General features: G+C 51.4%; 1 protein-coding gene across 1 annotated transcript; it reads left to right on the top strand.

The window, feature by feature from the left end:
* Positions 1–8367: 8367 nt before the first annotated feature.
* On the top strand, positions 8368–9407 carry LOC309603202 (ubiquitin carboxyl-terminal hydrolase 42-like; the record flags this gene model as incomplete). Its single annotated transcript, XM_082338105.1, has 3 exons — positions 8368–8554; positions 9031–9141; positions 9301–9407. The coding sequence occupies 3 exons, from the start codon at positions 8368–8370 to the stop codon at positions 9405–9407; spliced, it is 405 nt and encodes a 134-aa protein (XP_082194231.1).
* Positions 9408–18701: the final 9294 nt, after the last annotated feature.

Here is an 18701-nt window from a genome sequence, read left to right on the forward strand (position 1 = left end):
TCAGTCCGTATCTACCTGTCCTGTGTGACCCAGAGACTGTGTAATGACGAGCCGTGCTCTCTGTGATTTAAAACAAAATAAACGACCCTGCAGTGACTTGTTTGTCCCAGGTCCTTTACTGAGACCTTCTCTGGAGCTGCAGGGGCAGTGCCTGTGTGCAGAGGTGGAGGGGAAGAGAGCCCTGGCACAGCAGCACTGCCAGGCAGCACCAGCACTTGGTCTTTCCGAGCTGCTCACTTTCCTCTTCCACTCGCTCCTTCTGAGCCCTTCTGTTGGTGTAAGGCCTGAGAGCACTGGCAGCTTGATATAGTCCTGGTGTGGGGCAGTTTGTGCCAGCAGGAGGGCACAAGCAGTGGGTGCTTCTGTGGCAGAGCTGACGTCCATAACAGCATTGCCATCATGAAAGGGCAGTTGCTGAAGGCTTAGGTCTCACCCACTGTGGACAGCTTCATTGCGAATGCTCCATCACGCTTCCTTGGCTTTCTGGCCTGTCCCTTTCATTGCATGCTATCAAAGGAGGTGGCCTGCAGAGCATCTCCCCTGTGCAGTCAGAAGGGGTTCTGCAAGCATCAGTGACATTGCCCTCGAGAAGAAGGCGGCATTTTTCACCTTTCACAAGGCACAGAGCACATCTTGGGAACATGAATGCACTCGGCGGCACACACACCTCCAAGTTTCATCTTTCTCAACTTCCTTCACAATCACCACTGCTCTCTCAGCCTCAGCATCCAACTGGCGTTTTGCCCGTCTGTTTGTCTGTCCATCCAGGCTGCAATGGCCTAACTTGAGTAGAAGGCTATTGAGGGAGACCACGCCAAGAGCCCTGCTGAAGCCGAGGTAAACGACAGCCACTCTTCTCCCCTCATGCACCAACACCGTTACTTCACCACGAAGGCAATCAGGCTGGCGAGGCATGATTTACCCTTGGGGAGTCCATGCTGACTGCTGTTGGACATGTTCTTCTCTTTTAGCTGTCCAGAAATGTCAGCCATGAGGAGGCATTCAGTGGCTCCCTCCTCACCAAAGGGAGCTTGTACAGCCTGCGCTTCCCTGCCTTGCACTTTTGGCTGCCTTCCAAGATGGGTGCAGCACTTGCTTGGCCTCAGTCGCATAAGACCTTCACCAGTCCCATGACCTTTCAAAAGGGATACTCAAAGAAATGCCAGTCTTCCCCTGTAACTCCATTACCACTATTCTGCCTGTTATACAGTGTATTTAGTTTCTCTAGTCTTTCATATACTTTCACCTATCCTGATAGAGTGGCCATTTCTAAAATCATCTTTGTGGATGCAGACTGCCTAGGCAAAGGCCCTTGCCAGTTTTCTCCAGTTTTCTCCTCCCCTTAGTCTTTGTTCCTTCAGATACCTCTCACCTATGCAGCTGCTTTAAGCCCCAGGGAGTTCAAAGCTTGCCTGTCTTTCAGTAGTCTAATTGCCTCTTTAACCAACACTTTAGTTGTTTTCCTATCTATCTGTTTGCACCTATCTATCTCTAAGCATTTCTCATAAGGTTATCCCTTGTAGAAAGGCAACCTCCTTAGAGGCAGCTTGGACTGAGCATATGGTTACAGAGTGTGTTTTATTGTTTGTGGAACTTTATCCTGCTTTGCTTTTCTTTAATTGCAAATAGGAAAAATTCTTCTGTGCCTGTGTGCAGCCAGTTCTCGAAGGAGAGCAGGTGGGAGATGGTGCAATGGAGCTGTGACATCCAGCTGCAGACTCCAGGGCAGAAGTCTGATGCAAGGAACAGTGATGCAAGTCCCAGGGGGCCAATGTCAGAAATGGGGAGGTTGGGGAGGTGAGGAGCAAAGTTGTCCATACAGTGTTCAGACCTCAAGGGACTGCTTTTCCTACCTGTCCAGACCTCCTGAGCAGACACTCTGGATCATTAACACCTGGAGAATGCTTCTATCACCTCTTCTTTAACCTCAGAATTCATACAAAATATCCTTTAAAACAAAATTCATTTTTATTAGAGGCACTTTGAAATCTTTCTCCTTAACTCCACTATGAAACCTCTCTAATTAGCTGTACAAGTTGTGAAGACTTGGAGAAAATCACAGGAAGAGACAGGGCTCGTTAGGGCTTTCTGTATTTTAATGAGCCCCAGGGTGTATTTGGCGCTGAGGCCTTGAACCTCAGATACTGAGAGGAGATTGAACAAACTGCTCAAGAAGTCCAAGTCAGAAGCAAACCCAAAGTACCCTGAAGCATTAATTGAGTCCCATGAGGACCATTACTGACAAAGACTCCCCAGGGACTCCTTAGAGCAGGTAATTGGAGGCCATGATTGCAGGCAGGCAAAGGCTCTGTGCAGGCAGCTGTAATGCTGAGCAAAGCCTTTGGTTTCTTTTGTGAAGCAGAAAGGCCAAGCCCTTATCCGCAGGCCCCGGGAAGGCAGATCCTGTCCCTCCCGCATGGCTCAGGGCTCTTCCTGGGGGCAGTGGGCTGTGAGGGTGAGCAATGCCAAGTGTAGGAAAACTGTACAACACCTCCCGGCCTCCCCAGGCAGGGCTGAGGAAGAAACAAAGGCCAGAGCCTCAAAACAACTTTTGCCTGGTAGGCCTCGGTGCCGGAGGCAGCTGCCAGAGCCAAGAGGACAAAGACCTCAGTCCTGTTGGGCCTTTCAGCCTTGCTAGAGCCCTTGGCCACATCTGCTGCAGGCTGTCCTACACTGTCCCATGCCTGCACCTCTTTCCCTTCAGGCTCTTGACATCCATCTTGCCTTCCTGCCTAGCTCTCAGCCCAGCATTTCTATATCTTCACTGAGGTCTCTGCACCCTTGCTGGATTTCCCTTGAAACACAAAGCCATGGGCTGATCCAGACTCCCTCTGGGTCACCTCTTGCACCACAAGGCTACCCTTTCAGTGACATTTCTTCTTCCTCACATCCAGTCTGAACCTCCCAAGCTGCACTTTGTGGAGGCTTCCTTCTCTTCCCACTACCAGGAAAAGCTCCATCACCTCTGAGGCCACCCTTCAAGCAGTTGCACGCCACTACTAGAGTGCCCTGAGCCTCCGCTTCACCAGGCAAAAGAAGCCCAAGTCCTTCAGCCTCTCCACACAGGCCCCATCCCCGATCCTGGCAGATGTCCCTTGGGGCCGCTCCAGGTCTCCCACTCTTCCAGACGAGGGAACCCCACACCCGGACACACTACTCCAGATGTGGCCACACCAGTGCTGAGTGAAGGGGGACGACAACACCCTGGTCTGGGTGGCCACAGTCCTCCTAATGCAGCCCTGTATGCAGCTGCCCTTAGTCACTGTTTATAGTGGTTGCTCTATCAAATGGCATTTGAAATGATACCTCACAGAGTCTGCGTGCCTTTCTTACGGGGGACGTGACAAACCAGATCCTCCAGGTACAAAACAACAGCCAAGTCATGTGCCTGCTGCTGCCTACCAGGTTCTCAGGCAGAAGTGATGTCCTAGTCAACAGCCCAGCCATGTGTCTGCTGATGGCCAATGACCCAAAGAGACTGGAGATGCCAGTGTCCTCACACTCCCCTTCATGGCCATGTGCCTCCTACTGGCCTAGGAGCTTCTCAGACATCACTGATGTCATCATAATAGCCCAACCCATCAGCTGCCTTCTGGCCTACCAACTGACCGGACAAAAGTAACCTCACCGTGATCTTCCAAGCCACGTGCCTGCTGCTGGCCTTTCAGCTTCTCCAGTAGACACAACCAAGCCATGTACCTGCTGCTGTCCCATCAGGTGCTCGGGTGGAAGGGATGTGACAACCCCTATCCAAGCCCTCTTCCTGCATGGGCCTACCAGGTACGTAGAGAAAGTGATTCCCACAGTCAGTTTGCCAGCCACGTGCCTTCTGCTGGCCTCCTAGGGACACTGGCAAATGAGAGCCTAAAAGTACGTGTCCCCGCCATGAGTCAAGGGCTGACCTATCAGCTACTGCAGAAAGAAGTGACCTCACAGTCCCGTTCCCAGCCATGTTCCTGCTACTGCCCTATCAACTCCAGAGACAGAAGTGACCTCACAGCCACCTTCACAGCCTTGTGCCTCCTGCTGGCCCAGGAGATCCTGAAGCACAGCTGACCTCACCATAGCATTCCCACCCATCTCCTCCTTGTGGCCTATGAGCTGATCAGATACAGGTCACCTCACATTCCTCTTCCAGTGCCGTGCGACTGTTCTGGGACCTCACGATCCCTGCCCTGTTCAAGGGGCCAAACAGAGGAAGTTAGGGTTAGGAGAGGTTGAAGGTGAGGGGGTTGGAGCACAGGAATGAGGGCTTTGGGGCTTAGGTGTTCAGGTTCGGGCTTCGAGATCAGAGCTCACCTTTCAGTGCTGGGGATTGGGCAAAGGCTTAGGGAGAGGGCTTGCTGTTCTTCTGTTCATCTAGAAATTTAGAAGACAACAAAGCAACTACCTTCGCTGCTTCTACTGCAAAGCTGTTCTTGAGAACAGGAAATCCTCTTCCGACTTGAGCGTGTGCTTTTTTAGCAGTTAGTTCCCTGTCAGCAGAAGAGAACTGGACCTGGTCAGCCCAGCACTGCCCCAAATGACCCAGGCTGGGCAGTCTGTCCTGAGCTGCCACAGCAGGGCTTCAGGGCCCGCAGGTCACGTTGCCTCATCAGAGCACAGTGACACATTCTACATGGAAATCTGAGAATAAAGGACTCGGCAGCCCCTTTGCATGGGAAAGAGGGGTGAGAGGGTGAGATGCTGGTGGGCAGAAGTGGTTGGGGGGTGACCCGGAGGGCAGGAGCACCAGGAGGAGCGCAAGCCTGCTGCTGTACCTGCCATGGCAGTTGGGCAGTGTGGGGTTGGGTATGGGGCAAACAGCATTCTGAGGGGTCCGTCCCCATGGCGATCATTCCGCCAGCACCTGCTTCAGCCAGCCTTGCAATGGTTTGATTTTTCATACCGCAACAACTTCCCACCTCCATGATTTTCCATCCTGCTGATGATTTCCTGCCCTCAGTGTTGGTTTCCCAGCCCCACCATGGTTCCCCGTCCCAGTGATCATTTCCCATCCCAATGATGGTTTGCTATCCCAATGGTCTCCCATCCCAAGCATGATGTTTTGGGGGAGGTGAATTTCCTGTCCAAGGGGAAGGGATGGGGCCAGCCCCAGTGGCCCTGTGATGCCAACATGCCTGTGCTGCCCCATCCTGCCCTGGTGGTGGGGATGGGGGGTTTGGGGCACTTTTGGATTGTTTTTGTCCTCCCCTCTGTGCCCTGGGGGGCAACTGCTGTTCCCAACTGTGGTGGAACCGGTACTGTGTGGCCATGATGGGGAGCTGTCACGAAAATTTGGCAACCAGCCTATGCTGACCAAGGAGAGCAGCTGGGACGCAGTGTATAGCATTACAAGAGGAATTCTTGCATTCGTGTAGATGCCGGCGGTGGGACTGTCAGCAGCAGGGCAGGGCAGAGATACCAGGGGTGTTGGTACCAGGCCGGGGAGGGGATGCCGGTTCCCGGGCAGTGGTTCCCGTTGGGAACTGCAAAGTGGTGCCACCTTTCATAGGGGTGGCCGCCTTTCACCAGGGAATGAATCGGAGGGACAAGGAGCACTAGTTCAGAGCCAGCCCATGGCTGTATCTTGGGGGCAGATAAAATTCATTGGAAATGAACCTGTAAGAGACCAGGTGCTTTGCTCCATGAGTCTCACGGACACAGTCCTGTACCTGGGAAGAGTGGAAAAGAAACCCTCAGCAACCCAAATGTGCCAGCCAAAGCTGGGAACAGGCACGCTTACAGCCCAGGGCAGGTTTTTATTCATCCGGCTGGTGTGGCTTGGGGAAGAGGCGGGAACTCTGTAAGCAGACAAACAGACCTGCACAAGCAGTGCATGGGGAAGCCCAGGGGCTGATGGCTGCAGGAGGTGCCTGGGCCATGGCAGCTCTGTGGCCTCCAGGGGACACATCCCCATGCGGGCCCATGTCACAAAGGGGCGGTGATGCGGCACCCACCCAGCGCTTGTGACCTCACCTGGCCAGGGCTTGGAATCCTGAAGAGCAGGCCAGCGAAAGCCAGTTGGGCTGAGCTGCCCTTCGGGATAACTCAGCTCCTTCCATTGCTACTTACGTGCCCACTTTTCCCAACCCTTTATCGTTTCCTGCCCACTTCTCCTCAGCTTCCATCCTCGGTCAAAGGTAATTATGATTTGACTTTCAGGACACATCATAGGGTAGGTAGATACAGGAGAAAAGCATAGGCTGCTCTGTGCCTTCCGAGCTCTAGGCTGCGCTATTACACCTTTCTAGGCTGGCCAAATATGGGCTATCGGTAGAGCTCCTGTTTGCTAATTCTTATATTTCTTTACCATAGCCTAGGATAGGTAAGTAGGGGGTTGGCAGTGTAGTCTGAGGTGTTGGGCTCAGCCTGGAATGACAAGAAGCCCACCCTGACTGATGGGGTAGGAAGGGAGACAGAAAAGGAGGACGACAAAGGCAGCCGTTAAAGTAGCGGCCAAAAGCCGGTCACTGCTGTGTACAAGGTGGGAAAGTGTGGGCTGGAGACCAGAGGGCTCTGCTGCTAACGCTGGCCACAGGTAAGCAGCAGGTCCCCTTCAGAGAAGGTGACACGCAATGCAGTCTGTCAAAAGGGCCTTGGTAATTGCTGTCAATTGGAGTCCTGTGACAGGGACAGCAGGGCCGTCAGCCTGCAGCTCTGCAGCACTTACAAGTACCACTGAAACACTCCTGATGGCAGACGTTGATCTGTGGGTTTCATTTGGAATTGTTTTCAATCATTTTGTTGAACTACAAGTATTTCATTGCAAACAGGTGACGGGCCTGGCGCTGGTCTTCTCTTTCTGGACCACGTCCTCACATCCTTTGCCATCCAAAGCTTTCTGCTCTGTTCCTGAGAGGAGCGATGGCCGCAATGGGGAACGACTCCTGTGAGTAACGGCTTCACCAGCAGGCTGGGACTTTGGGAATCCCCAAAGGCAACGGACGTGGCTGGTGCTCCATCCCTGACTGTGGATGTGCTGACAGCCCAGAGTGAATTCTGGGGTGTTCCCAGGTAGCAGCCAGGCTCACCCAGGTGTTTTTGATTAGACACAGGAAAATGAGTTTTGTCCCTCCTCTGCCACTATGGACAAGACTTTGAAAGATGACACTGCTCGTAGAAAGCTCTGACATCAGCAGGGTTACCTTCTGGACTAGGTGCTTGCTTTCATCAAGTTACAATCAGGAAAAGGGAAGACTTGACCTGATAATCCAGTTCAGGAGTCTAGAGGGAAAGGAAGGTAGCCCGAGGCACAGAAATCAGGGTGTGGGTTTCATGGTGTTTTGGCAAAGTAAGCAGGGCAACAGACTCTTTTCCAAAACTGTTTCTTGACCACTCATTGTCAATGGCAGTGTTAGGCTTCCCCCAGTGGTTCTGTGTTGGAGGTTAGAGCTGCTTGTCCTGGGGGCTCCTGTACAGAACTTGACTTTTAAAAGATGCTTTTGTGCAACAATATCATCTCGTCTCTTTTCAAATGTCATTTCCCTGCAGCCATTGCCGAGGGAATGGCTCTGCCACAAAGGATCCTCTTTCCCCCGGAGAAGCTTTGCATGGCCTGGCAGCAACCAGGCAGGGTCAGTGCAGGCCTCTACAACCTGGGCAACAGGAGCTTCCTCAGCACCATTCTGCAGCATTTGACTGTGGAGAGTGGGGAAGGAGCCCGGGGCCACAGCAGGGCTGTGCCAGCCCCAGCTGTCCCCAGCAGTGGCCCCAGCCACGTGCCCGTGCCCACCCAGGGCTGGCTCTGCGCGGGGCAGAGGCATGTGCTCTGCCCAGGGAAGGAGCCCCGTCCCTGCAGCGGGCACTGCGGCGGCCCCGTGGCCGCAGCTGTGGGAGTTGCCAGGCGGTTACAGCCCCGTCGCCGCGTGGCCCCACACGGCCGCGTGTCACAAAGGGCGTCCCAGGGCCGGGTGGCCATAAATGGCGTCCCCGCGCAGCTCCTGCCGTGCTCTCTCCCGGAGCTGGCGCCTGTGCTGGAGAGAGCAAGCGTGGGCTGAGCTCGCCAGCGGGGTCACTCAGCTCCTCGCTGTCTGCATTTCCTTCTACGTTCTCCTTTTCTTCCCGGAAATTTCATCCGTTTCTTCTCCCTCCCCTTCCCGCTAATTCCAGTTGGTGGCAAAGGTAATTGTTAGTTTCCTTTTGGATAGGGGATTGCGTAGATCGAGACAGGGTGGACGTGTGGCTTGGCCTGTACCTTCTGAGGTGCCAGCTGAGCTCTACTTTTACAGCTTGGGTAGACGCAGGCTGCCAGCATAATTCCTTGTTATCTTTTATGTAACACATCCTAAGAGGGACAAGCCTAGGGAGAGCGGTCTAGGGCTTTCCAAAACCAAACCAGGAGGATCTCCTTTAAAAGCTGACTTCCTTGCAGGCATGAGTGTCGGAATGGCTGTGCCGGAAAGGGACCTGTTTCCTCCGCAGAAGATTTGCATGGCCTGGCAGCAAAGACGCAGTGTCGGAGGCGGCCTCTTCAACCTGGGCAATACCTGCTTCCTCAACTCTGTCCTGCAGTGTTTGACATACACCCCGCCGCTGGCCAACTACTTGCTCTCTCGTGAGCACAGCCAGTCCTGTGAGTCCTTGCTACACCTTCTTTTACATCTCTTGGGCAGCTCTGAAGGATGAAAGAACAACAGGGACTCTGGGAAGACAGCTCTTTATTTTCCTCTGGAAGCTGCCTTCCAATATTGCCTTCAGAGCGGGCTTGGCATAGCATAGGCAGCGCGTCAGTTTGGTTTCATGCACCGTGCTCCTACTCCCGGGGAAGATCACTTCTTGCTTCCCGTGCTTAATGAAGTGCCTTCGAAAGGCATGCCTATTTCTTCTATACAACTCTGCACAATAAACCGCCACAGGGCTGTTGAGCCACTGGCATCTGAGGAGAAGCAGATGTAGAAGGGAGAGTGGAGATTGCACCTGGAACTTAAACGTGGGGTGGTTTGGTGGTTTTTTCCCTTGAAGCTTTTCCATAGCTGTGTATATTTTACCTGACCGAGAGGCTCGCTTGCTTGCTTCCTCCCTTCCGTCCTTCTTTCCCTCCCTCTTTAGGTGCGAAGCAAGGCTTCTGCATGATGTGTACCATGGAAGTGCACATTGAGGAGGTGCTGTCTTGCTCGGGCAGTGCCATTGAGCCTACACCTGTGATCAATGAGCTTCCACGTGAGTCATTTCAGATGGTTTCATTTGGAGGTATTTTGGATTTCTGAAGAAGTGTGTAACTGGTTTTGCCGGGTTCATGTTAAGGAGGAGAGCTTTCAGAAGGGTAAGTCTTCTTTCCTTTTTCTCTGAGATCAGTGGGAAACCCTTCTTCTTTCTCAGGAATAGGAGACCATTTCCAGCTTGGCACCCAGGAAGACGCACATGAATTCTTCTACTACACCGTGGATGCCATGCAGAGGGCTTGCTTGAGCACAAGCAGCAAGTAAGCATAAGCACATGACCATTGAAACGTTCTCTAGCCCTTTTGACTCCTTCCTTTACGACCGCCAGTGAAAACTCTGTCTGGGCCCTTCCTAACAAGGAAAACTCGTGGAAGAGCTAACTCTCTGCCTTCCACCTTCTGAGCTCCGATTACCATTTCTTTCCAGCCGGGACACAACTTCTCAAGCTAGCACACTCATTCATCAGGTCTTTGGAGGCTTTCTAAGATCCAGAGGTACTTTTTAAAAATATTTTGGTCCTTAGAATGACCCGTGGCTCTTCCTCTCTTTGTGGTAAACAGCTCCTAGCACGCAGCAGTAGGTCCGGTGTGTCTAAAGTCGTACGTGTTGGTCATTGGGCAGTTAGTCTCCTTCCCTACCTGAGAAGCATTTCTCTTTGCTTCTTTTGCAGTAACGTGCTTGAGCTGCAAAGCCGTTTCCGACACCTACGAGACATTCCTTGATATTCCTTTGGATATCAAGGTGAGATGTTTTGAAATTGTGGTGCCAAATGTTTCAGGGCCCCTGCGGGGGGCCTAGTTTATCTCCAGTAAACTCTGTTGGCTTCCAGCTGTGGGCTGTTACCAGGCAAGAGCTTGGGGGTGGATGGGAAGGGAACTGGGCTTGTGTGCTCCTTCTGCGGAAGCCCTGTAAATGGTCTCCCTGGGCTGGGTGCTGGGTGTCAGCTGGGCAAAGAGTAAGGATGGTATGGACAGCCATCATGACACTGTCATACCACCCTGCTTGGGACTCCCTCGCTACGCGTCTGATTGATGCTGGGGGGATGGGTTTGATTGCTTTTGCTATTTTGGACCACGCGTACCGCAGGTAACTCTGGTACCACCCAGGGGTAGCTGTTTATTGGGATAACGCTGGTACCACGCGGGTAGCTATTTCCTGGGGTTTTTGAGTTTCCAGGAACTTAGTGCTCTCCTTTCTTCCTCATCCAGGCAGCCTCATCTGTCACTGGAGCTCTGGAAGACTTTGTCAAACCGGAGCAGCTGGATGGTGGAAATGGCTATAAATGTAGCAAGTAAGATTTCGGCCAATGCCACCTTCATAGCAGATACTGGGTTACGGTATTGCATGTCTGGGAGCACTAGTTATGTTTTGACTGAATTGAGAAACCCAGTCATGAGACAGCTTGGCTTTGTTTTTCTTTTTTTTTTCTTCCCCATACAACTAATCCACCCGAATCATCCAGAACTTGGAAAAGAATGCATTTGTTTCTAAGATGGGTGTTTCTTTCCCCTTCTGCCTCAATACTTGGAAAGCTTGGATGAGAATTTTATTGCTGGCATTGTCTGCCCTGGAGGTGGTCAAGCTTTCTAGCTATGAAGTTGCCCACTGAACTACCCCTATGGCCAGAAGGGAAAAGACATGTCCCATATGCAGTGGTGAGCCGAAGCAAGGCGGGAGCCCTGGGCAGTGATCTGGCAACAGCAGCTTCCTCAAGAAAGCCATCAACAGTTTTGTTTCCAAGGCTTTTTGGATGCTTGCATCTCTGTCCAGGAGACCTCAGTCCTCGGAGCAGCAGCAGCCCCCGCTGGCTCTCTGAACAGCGTCATGCCTAGTTCTTGTATTGCCAAGGCTCTAGACTGCTGCTCTCCAAAGGGAGCCGCCCTAGCCTGGAGCTGCCTTCAGGGAGAGCATATGGACTTCAGGGGTCTGAAATGCAAGCGTGCATACGATAGTTGGGCAAAACAAGCCTTAACTCAACCCTACATGGATGGGGGGCGCAGCCGGGAGAAGACAGGTTGCAACAGCTGGGGCTGTGCTTGTTTTCCAGGTGTGAACAGCTGGCCGCTGCGTCCAAGAGCCTTACAATACATCGTTCCTCCAATGTCCTGACCGTGTGCTTGAAGAGATTTGATGCTTTCTCTGGCAGAAAGATTAGCAAGGTATGGCTACAAGTGCACTGCAACTTCGTCTGCTTGGAAGGAGACCTTTCCCGAAGGAGAACCCTTTTTTGGAAGTTGGTACTGTCTACTTGCCTGATGGCTATCGAGTGAGTGCAGTTGCCTAAGAAAAACCAAGGCAATAGCTGTGCCTTGCTCTTTCCCTTGCGGTAAGAGGAAAGTCCCAATGTGAAGATAAGCACCTCCTGTGCTCCTTAAGAGATGGTTTGGGCGCAAACTGTTTTCTGCCACTTCCATGATGAAATGGCAACACCTGGTTTTGATGGGCCAAGAAGATCGATTTCTATACTTGCAGCCTGTGTTTGGTGACAAGGTTTTCTCAGGCTGCTTCCTAAAGACTCTCAAGGTAGTTTCTGAGTCTTCTTGGTCTCTCCTTAGGTTGTGCAGTATCCGGAATATTTGGACCTTGGCGCATACATGTCTCAAGCCCCTGGAGAACCGCTCCTCTATTCCTTGTATGCTGTCCTGGTACATGAAGGTTCCAGCTGTCAGACAGGACATTATTACTGCTTCGTAAAGGTGAAAGCCAACTTAGTGATGTGCATTGGGTTATTGTGTCCTTCAGCGGTGTCCTGTCTGTGGTTTTGTTTTAAAAACCCTGCAGTTCATCTGAAGACAGCCTTGCCTTTCTTTGCAGGCCAGCGATGGATGTTGGTACAAGATGAATGATGCCTCTGTACGTCTTTGTGACATCAAGACGGTACTCTGCCAGCGTGCCTATTTACTCTTCTATGCCAGGTACTATCGAGTGTGAAAGGGTGTTCAGAATACACTCCCTCTCCTCTTCCTGATCTTCTTGTTGCTGGTCTCCTCCGGTGGGTTTTGCTTTCTGTCCTAGCAGAGAATGCCTCTTTGTCCAGCTGAGTTCTCTGTTCTGCAGTCCGCCAGGTCCTTTCTTCTCCCTCCTTGTCTGGCTCTAAACAGTTGCGCTTGTGTAAATTGCTACCCGTCTGCTCCCTGAGACTGGCTAGCTGCGAAACGAGGCAAAATGGAGGTGCGAGAGGGTACAAAGATGAGTCACTGCTCTGAAAGGGACAGGCATGGCTGGAAGCGCATGACCTAATTACCAGCTTCTAGTGCTGGTTCAGTCTTCTGCGTGTCATATCAAGTGCTGCCGGAATGTGACAGGGGGAGACTGAAGCCACGAGGAGGCTGCAACAACAACCCTAGCCTAAGATCCCTGTTGTTTCTCCAGGCACCATCCTTTGACCCCTGGATCAGGCGCTGAACGCCAAGAGACAGAGAGCACTTCCATGGCCAAGCTGGGTCAAGTGCTGAAGAGTCCGTTTCCTGGAGGCATCGTGGGACTGAGAAATCAAGAAGGTGGAGAAAATCTGCAGAGGATGCGAGGGAAGAGAAAACCATGGGACTCTGCAGGACCTCCCCCTCAGCACTGCGGCAGGAAGAGAGCGCGCTCTGACGCTGAGGAGGGGGAGAAGCCGAACAGAAGCCAGCCAGACTGCCCGCCTCCCAGGCGGAGGCACACTTGCTGCGCGGAAACGCAGCGGCGCGCTCACCGTCAGCTGGCGCGTGGCAGGGGGAACCTGCGCGGCTCTTCCCACAGGCAGAGAAACAGCCCTGGTGATGGCAAAAGCTCAGGAGGGGAAGGTGTGCGCGGCTCGAGCGGCCACAGAGCAGACTCGCATCCTGGTGCGGTAGGCGAGCAGCAGCCGGGGAAATACTCACTTGAACAACGTGCGCTCCCGCCAGCGCCAGTCCACCCAGAGTCTGCAGGCTGCTGCCAGGCAAATGGAAAACGAACGTGCAGGAAGAGGAAACAGTCCTGTGCAGAGGCGGGTGAAAGTGTGCCCGAAAGAAGGCGGCAAAAGACAGAAGCGAGCATTCTGGTCATCCAAAATTGAAACAGAAAGAATGCAAGAAAGTGAAGAAGAAAGAGAAATCCAGAGAGAACTCTGGAGAGGAGGACTCACAAGTAAGCCACGTTTGCAGCATCACCAGGAAATGTTGCCTACCTCTTTGGCAGGTCTTTCAACCATCAAACTTGACGTGTCCGATCGGAACAATAAAATTGCCATCTTGACCAAAGCCACTCCTAAGTGGTGCTTCTGATTTCTGCAGAGAGTTTTGATACAAAAATTCACGGATGCTTCTCCTCACCGTCCAAATCTCCCCAAGGGAGAAACAGAGTATTCAGAGAGTCCCTGAAATGAAACTCAACAGCAACCAAGTCACTATTAAGCAGGTATCCTTTCTTGCAGCGCTGGGCAGCACTGGGGATTCTCCACCACAAGTGCTGGAACGAGTTCATGAATTTTTAGAGAAGATATACTATACAATCATACATATTCATAGGATTTCCGGGAATTTGTTTACATAAACATGAGATTTCCAGGAACTTATTAGCATATGTAAATATCCGATTCGCATGCGCAGTCATCTCTCATGGTGGTCTTCAAGTGGTCTTTGGGGTCTTCCGATGAAGGCTCGGAGTCTTCTTCACTGTGCTCACTGATCGACCCTTGCTTCTGCGCAAACTCAGTCCTAGGATCACGTAGACGTTGTCCTTCAAGACTATTGTTGCCATTCTTCCGTTTCTTCCTGTCTTCATGGTTCTGTGCATCTGTTCTCCCAAGGCTGAGTTGTCTGTAACGAGATTATCCTGGAGCCCCCCTTATCTTATAACTGTTCTTCTAGCTACTCCCTAAATCACACCATACCGTAAGGTATTCACAACATCCTTAAATCACACCAGGGTGTCTTCTGATCTAAGGAAGGGACTAAGGTATTTACAACATCTTTCTTGCTCTTGTGGTTTTTAACCCTTTCAATACCTCACAGAGGCTGAGTGCCTTTCTTACTGGGATCATAACAGACCAGCCCCTGCTGCTGAAAACCTCTCTCAGCACCCTTGGACGCAGCCCCTCAGCCCCATGGCCTGGGAAGGGTGTAGTTTGCTCAAGTAACCCCTGGCTTCATCCCCAGCCACCGCTGGTTTTTCCCGTCCTGAGTCCTGCCTCAAAGCACAAAGGCCTGGGAGGCCTCTCTGGTGGTAACTGAGGCAAAGAGGACATACCTACCCCTCTCAGACCTGCCTACCCCTACTCTTTCTAAATTCAGCACTGGTCCCACAGTATATCTCTGTGCCGCCTTCAGCTCTTCCTGAAGTACCAGCAGCTCATCTTGGTGCCTTTGAATTCCCTTTCAAGTTTCAATTCAGTTTTGATATGGACCGTTGCTGTGCTGGTAGGATGTCGTCCTTGAAGACAAGATGTCCCCAGGCACACTGTGAAAATGATTGGTCTGTTCCTTGACTGTATCATCAAGGGCGTGAGTGAAGACCCCAGTGGGATGTGCTTTGTGTTCACGCAATGCCTGCAGCTGTTGGGTAGAGAAGGGACAGAGCTTGCCTCTCTGATGGCACCTGATGGCCGATGCCTCTGACTGATGGCATTAGTGTGTGGCACACAGGCACCAAAGCCCACTCTCTGCGATGCCGTCTGGGGTGTCTGTAATGCACCCGCCCTCAATGGGAATTGCTTTCCTGGAGGTCCTGTGCTGTCCCTGTGTCCCGATCCAATGTTGGGAGAGGTTTCGATACGATCCCAAGGACGAGATTAAGACGCAAACGAGGTCAAGTGCCGTACAACCTTTTACTTTTATTTGAGGGGAGAAGAGAACGGAGGGAGGAGGGAGGGCAAGGGCAAGGGAGGAGAGGAAAAGAATAGGAGAGAGAGAGAGAGAGAGAGAGAAAGAGAAAAAGAGAAGGAGGAGTTTGTCACCACCACTTCGAGTCCGGTGATCTCCCGCAGGGTCTTCGGTGGCCTCAGGTTCCGTCGGGGACCGAAGCAGGGGGGGGTGAGCCTTGAGGGTGCAGAAACAGAAGGAGTGGTCTCGCGCGCGCCGCTGCCGCCCCCGCCGAGGGGCACGTGCGCTCCTTATATAGGGGCTCCCACGCATGCGCAGATCACAAATGTGTACGTGCAGTTCGCCACGGCCGTGCTGCCCCCGCCTCTGCTCTTTTCGCGCCTTTTTGTCCCCGCCTCAGCTCTTTTCGCGCCTTTAGTCCCTGCGCAGGCGCACGAGGTTGTTTTTTCTCAAAGCTGTGGAGAAGATGGTCTTCTCGAAGCGCTGCGCTGGATGGCGCTACAGCAGCAATGTCGAGACAAAACCGCATTTGGTACCGGTTCTCTACACCACCCCGTGGCTCGACATTGCAGCTTGGTGGTATAAGACAGAGAGAGAAAGAGAAAACAAAGGAGAAAGAAAGAAAATGCAGAGTTGAAAGGGTTGGAGATAAGGGTGGAGGAAAGTTGTGGGAAGGGAAACGGGAATAACATTGTTTCGGATGAAGGAATGTCTTAACACAAGTTAACTGAGGTTGGTTGTGACTGACAGATGGTACAGATTTTCGTTACACCATCAGGTGAGGTGTTAGGAACAAATTGCATATTTGACACAACGTGTCGAATTAATTGAATAAAACATGGAATTATACAGGGTAGGAACAGTAAGGTAGCAGTTGCACATAGCAAATACAATATTAATTGTTTGACCCACGGTGCCCCTGGTAACCAGGACCACAAATCACCATTCCAACCACTCCAGGTTTGAACAGGGACATGGGCTATTTTCCTGATACCTTGGGTCAGTTGGAGAACCACTTCTCCCACATCATCTATTTCTAGGCAGCAGTTAGAGATATTTAATTTTCCACATACCCCTCCCTCCTCAGCCAGTAAATAATCTAAAACCATACGGTGTTGAAGGATTGCCATGCGCATTTGTTGAGACTGCCGAGTTAACAGGTCTATGGCGTCAGCGGTTTTGTTGGTGATAATTTCTAGGGCCGCTTGTAGTCTGATTATTCGGTTTAGATTATAGATTGGTTCTCTTGCCCCTGCAATGGGCTCGTTCGGATTCCAGGTTGCTGCTCCATAGTGTTCAATTATTCGCTCAGGGGGCCATTCATCATTCCCCCATTTTTGTGTCCCACCTAAATTTACCTTGGTAGATCGCGTCTTACGGGCAATACTTCTATGTCCGAGGTTATCATACACTTTTACGCCTAATTGGGGTCCACCAGTTTCCGGCAGGAGGAAGAATAGGGGTCTTATGATCCCTATATAACAAACTCCCAACCACCCCGCGGGTAAGAATTTGTATGCCGTGTTTCCACAAATCCAATAATGCCCTTTTCTGGCTTTATTTCCTTGAGAAAATGGCCCATCTTTCCCTGGTGGAAATTGAAAATAAGTTGTGTCTTTGTCACCCAGAGGGCTGAAAAAAGGTTGTTGCCCCATCCCTTATTCGGCCGGTACAATACCAAGCCCCATAAGTACTGAACATTCAATATTTACTTTTTGCAAAGAAAACTAAACAAACAATTACATTTTCTAAGCGAGTACAACATTTCATGTTACTTGGCTATTAAGTTTTCCCATGCACAGGACTATTTAATGATGAAAATAGAGGAAGATCAAAAAAAGGTAAGAATTATATATATAGTAAATCATAGGTTGAAATCCTTGAGATGTCCAACATAAATGGGTATCATTGGAAAGTTATTGGGTATTTTTTCTTAAATAAGCACACACACATATATATGCTTAGACACGCACCAGACAATTAGATGTCTTTGTACTATTGCATAAAGACTGTAGTGCACTGAAACATCTAATATTTAGCCTGTTTGACATAGATACAAACATGTATGCACACATATGTACCACCAATTATAAAAACTGATATACACAGTGGAATATTCTAATGGATTAGTGTCTCTGAGTTAAAATGACCCAAAGCAGCAGCTGCATCATGGTCATATCACCACCCTTAAAAAACAAATAGGAACAACACTTGCTCTTTGGGTTAGGAGGAGGAAATAATCCATTTGGTGTAGATTTTGTCGGTTCTCCCATTGGTATCTTTTCTTTCCATGTATATTTGTTTAGGGGGGTATCTAATATGAGAGGCACAGCTCCCACGGTGGGAAGCTCGACCAGAACCGGCTGGCTGGGAGAGTAAGATGATGCACCAGGGCAATTGGGGTTTTGACAGACGGGTACCATGGCTGGCCCCTGTGGACAAAATGCTGCAATTTTCGGGCACCCATTTGTACCCCAGTGATTATTGACATTGGCCACTGCCTCCCCCACCTGCTTGGCCCATCCCGGTTGGTGGGGTTTAGTAGATCTCCCTTATTATTACAGGTGAGTTGTCTGATAAACATCCGCCCTCTGCCTCCCTCCTCACCCTGAGGGGGCGGAGGTTTTACTTTCCCACCACTCTCTTCATCCTTCTTAAACCCTTCCTCCCTGTCCAATGCTGGCGCAGAAGGTGGGTTTGGTTTGGGAGGGGGTCCTTGCCTGGACCACCTCCGCACCAAGAGCTTCAACTTTTTGGTGGGGAGCCCATCCATCAAGTCTCGGGGCACCCCCTTTTGCAGTCCCATTTGCCACAATCCTTGTCGGAATGGGGGTTTCTCCCGTTGTGTTAGGGCGGGGCTTCCCCCCGAAAAAGCCAGTGATTTATTTGCCGGCCTCGCTGCCCGCACGGCCCTAGTTTCCACCTTGTGGTAAGTTCTGCCTACTTGCCCATATTTCCTCCCGTAGTTTATTAGTTCCTGAGCTATCTCCCCCCAGGTCCACACCTTCCTCCCCCGCTGCTGCTGTTCCGGTGTTACTGTTCCCTCCAGGGCAGCTGCAATTCGCTCTTCGTGAGGCACATTTTGGATTCTCCCCTGTAATTGGATCCCAATAGGTTTTAACGAGTCGGGGAGTCCTCTTATTAGCGGTGTCAGCCGCTCGGGGTCTACCGGTAACAACATCGGAGAGCTTAAATTTGGTTTAAGTTCCCGGTCATACATCATTTGCAGGCATGCTGCCTTTTGTACGTTTTCTAGTAGTTGCTCAACCGAACCAGTTATAGCTAGGGGATCCCCCCTTTCTAATGGGTTCAGCCCCCCCGCCCAATATGCTGCCCTCTGGGTCAGAGACCATGGGGCCCGGCGATCGCCCATGGTGAGGAAGACGCCGGGGCCCCAATACCCCTCTGCTTCTTTTTCCGATAGCATGATCCCGTCCCCCCCCGACAGGGATACCCTCCACACATATTCGGTTTCGGACTCCCTTGCCGTCCTAGCAAAATCCTTTCGGAGTTTAGCCAGTTCGGTGGTGGTAAAAGGGATTTCTTTCGTTACAACTTGGGGACGGTTGTCGCTATCGTCCTCATATATATATTCCGTTTTTACCAGCGGGCACACATGGGGGGGGTTATCCACCGTCTCCCTTAATTGCTTTAGGTCTTTTTGGGGGTAGATTTGGCGTACCCCTTTCTCCTCCAGCATTACCTCCGCCTCAGCGAGGGTGTGTGCCTCCCTCAGGAGCTGAACCCTCAGCTCCTCCTTCAAAATCATATTTTG

This window comes from Platalea leucorodia, assembly GCF_965183815.1.
Source record: "Platalea leucorodia genome assembly, contig: HAP1_HAP1_SCAFFOLD_24, whole genome shotgun sequence".
Lineage (NCBI taxonomy): Eukaryota > Metazoa > Chordata > Aves > Pelecaniformes > Threskiornithidae > Platalea > Platalea leucorodia.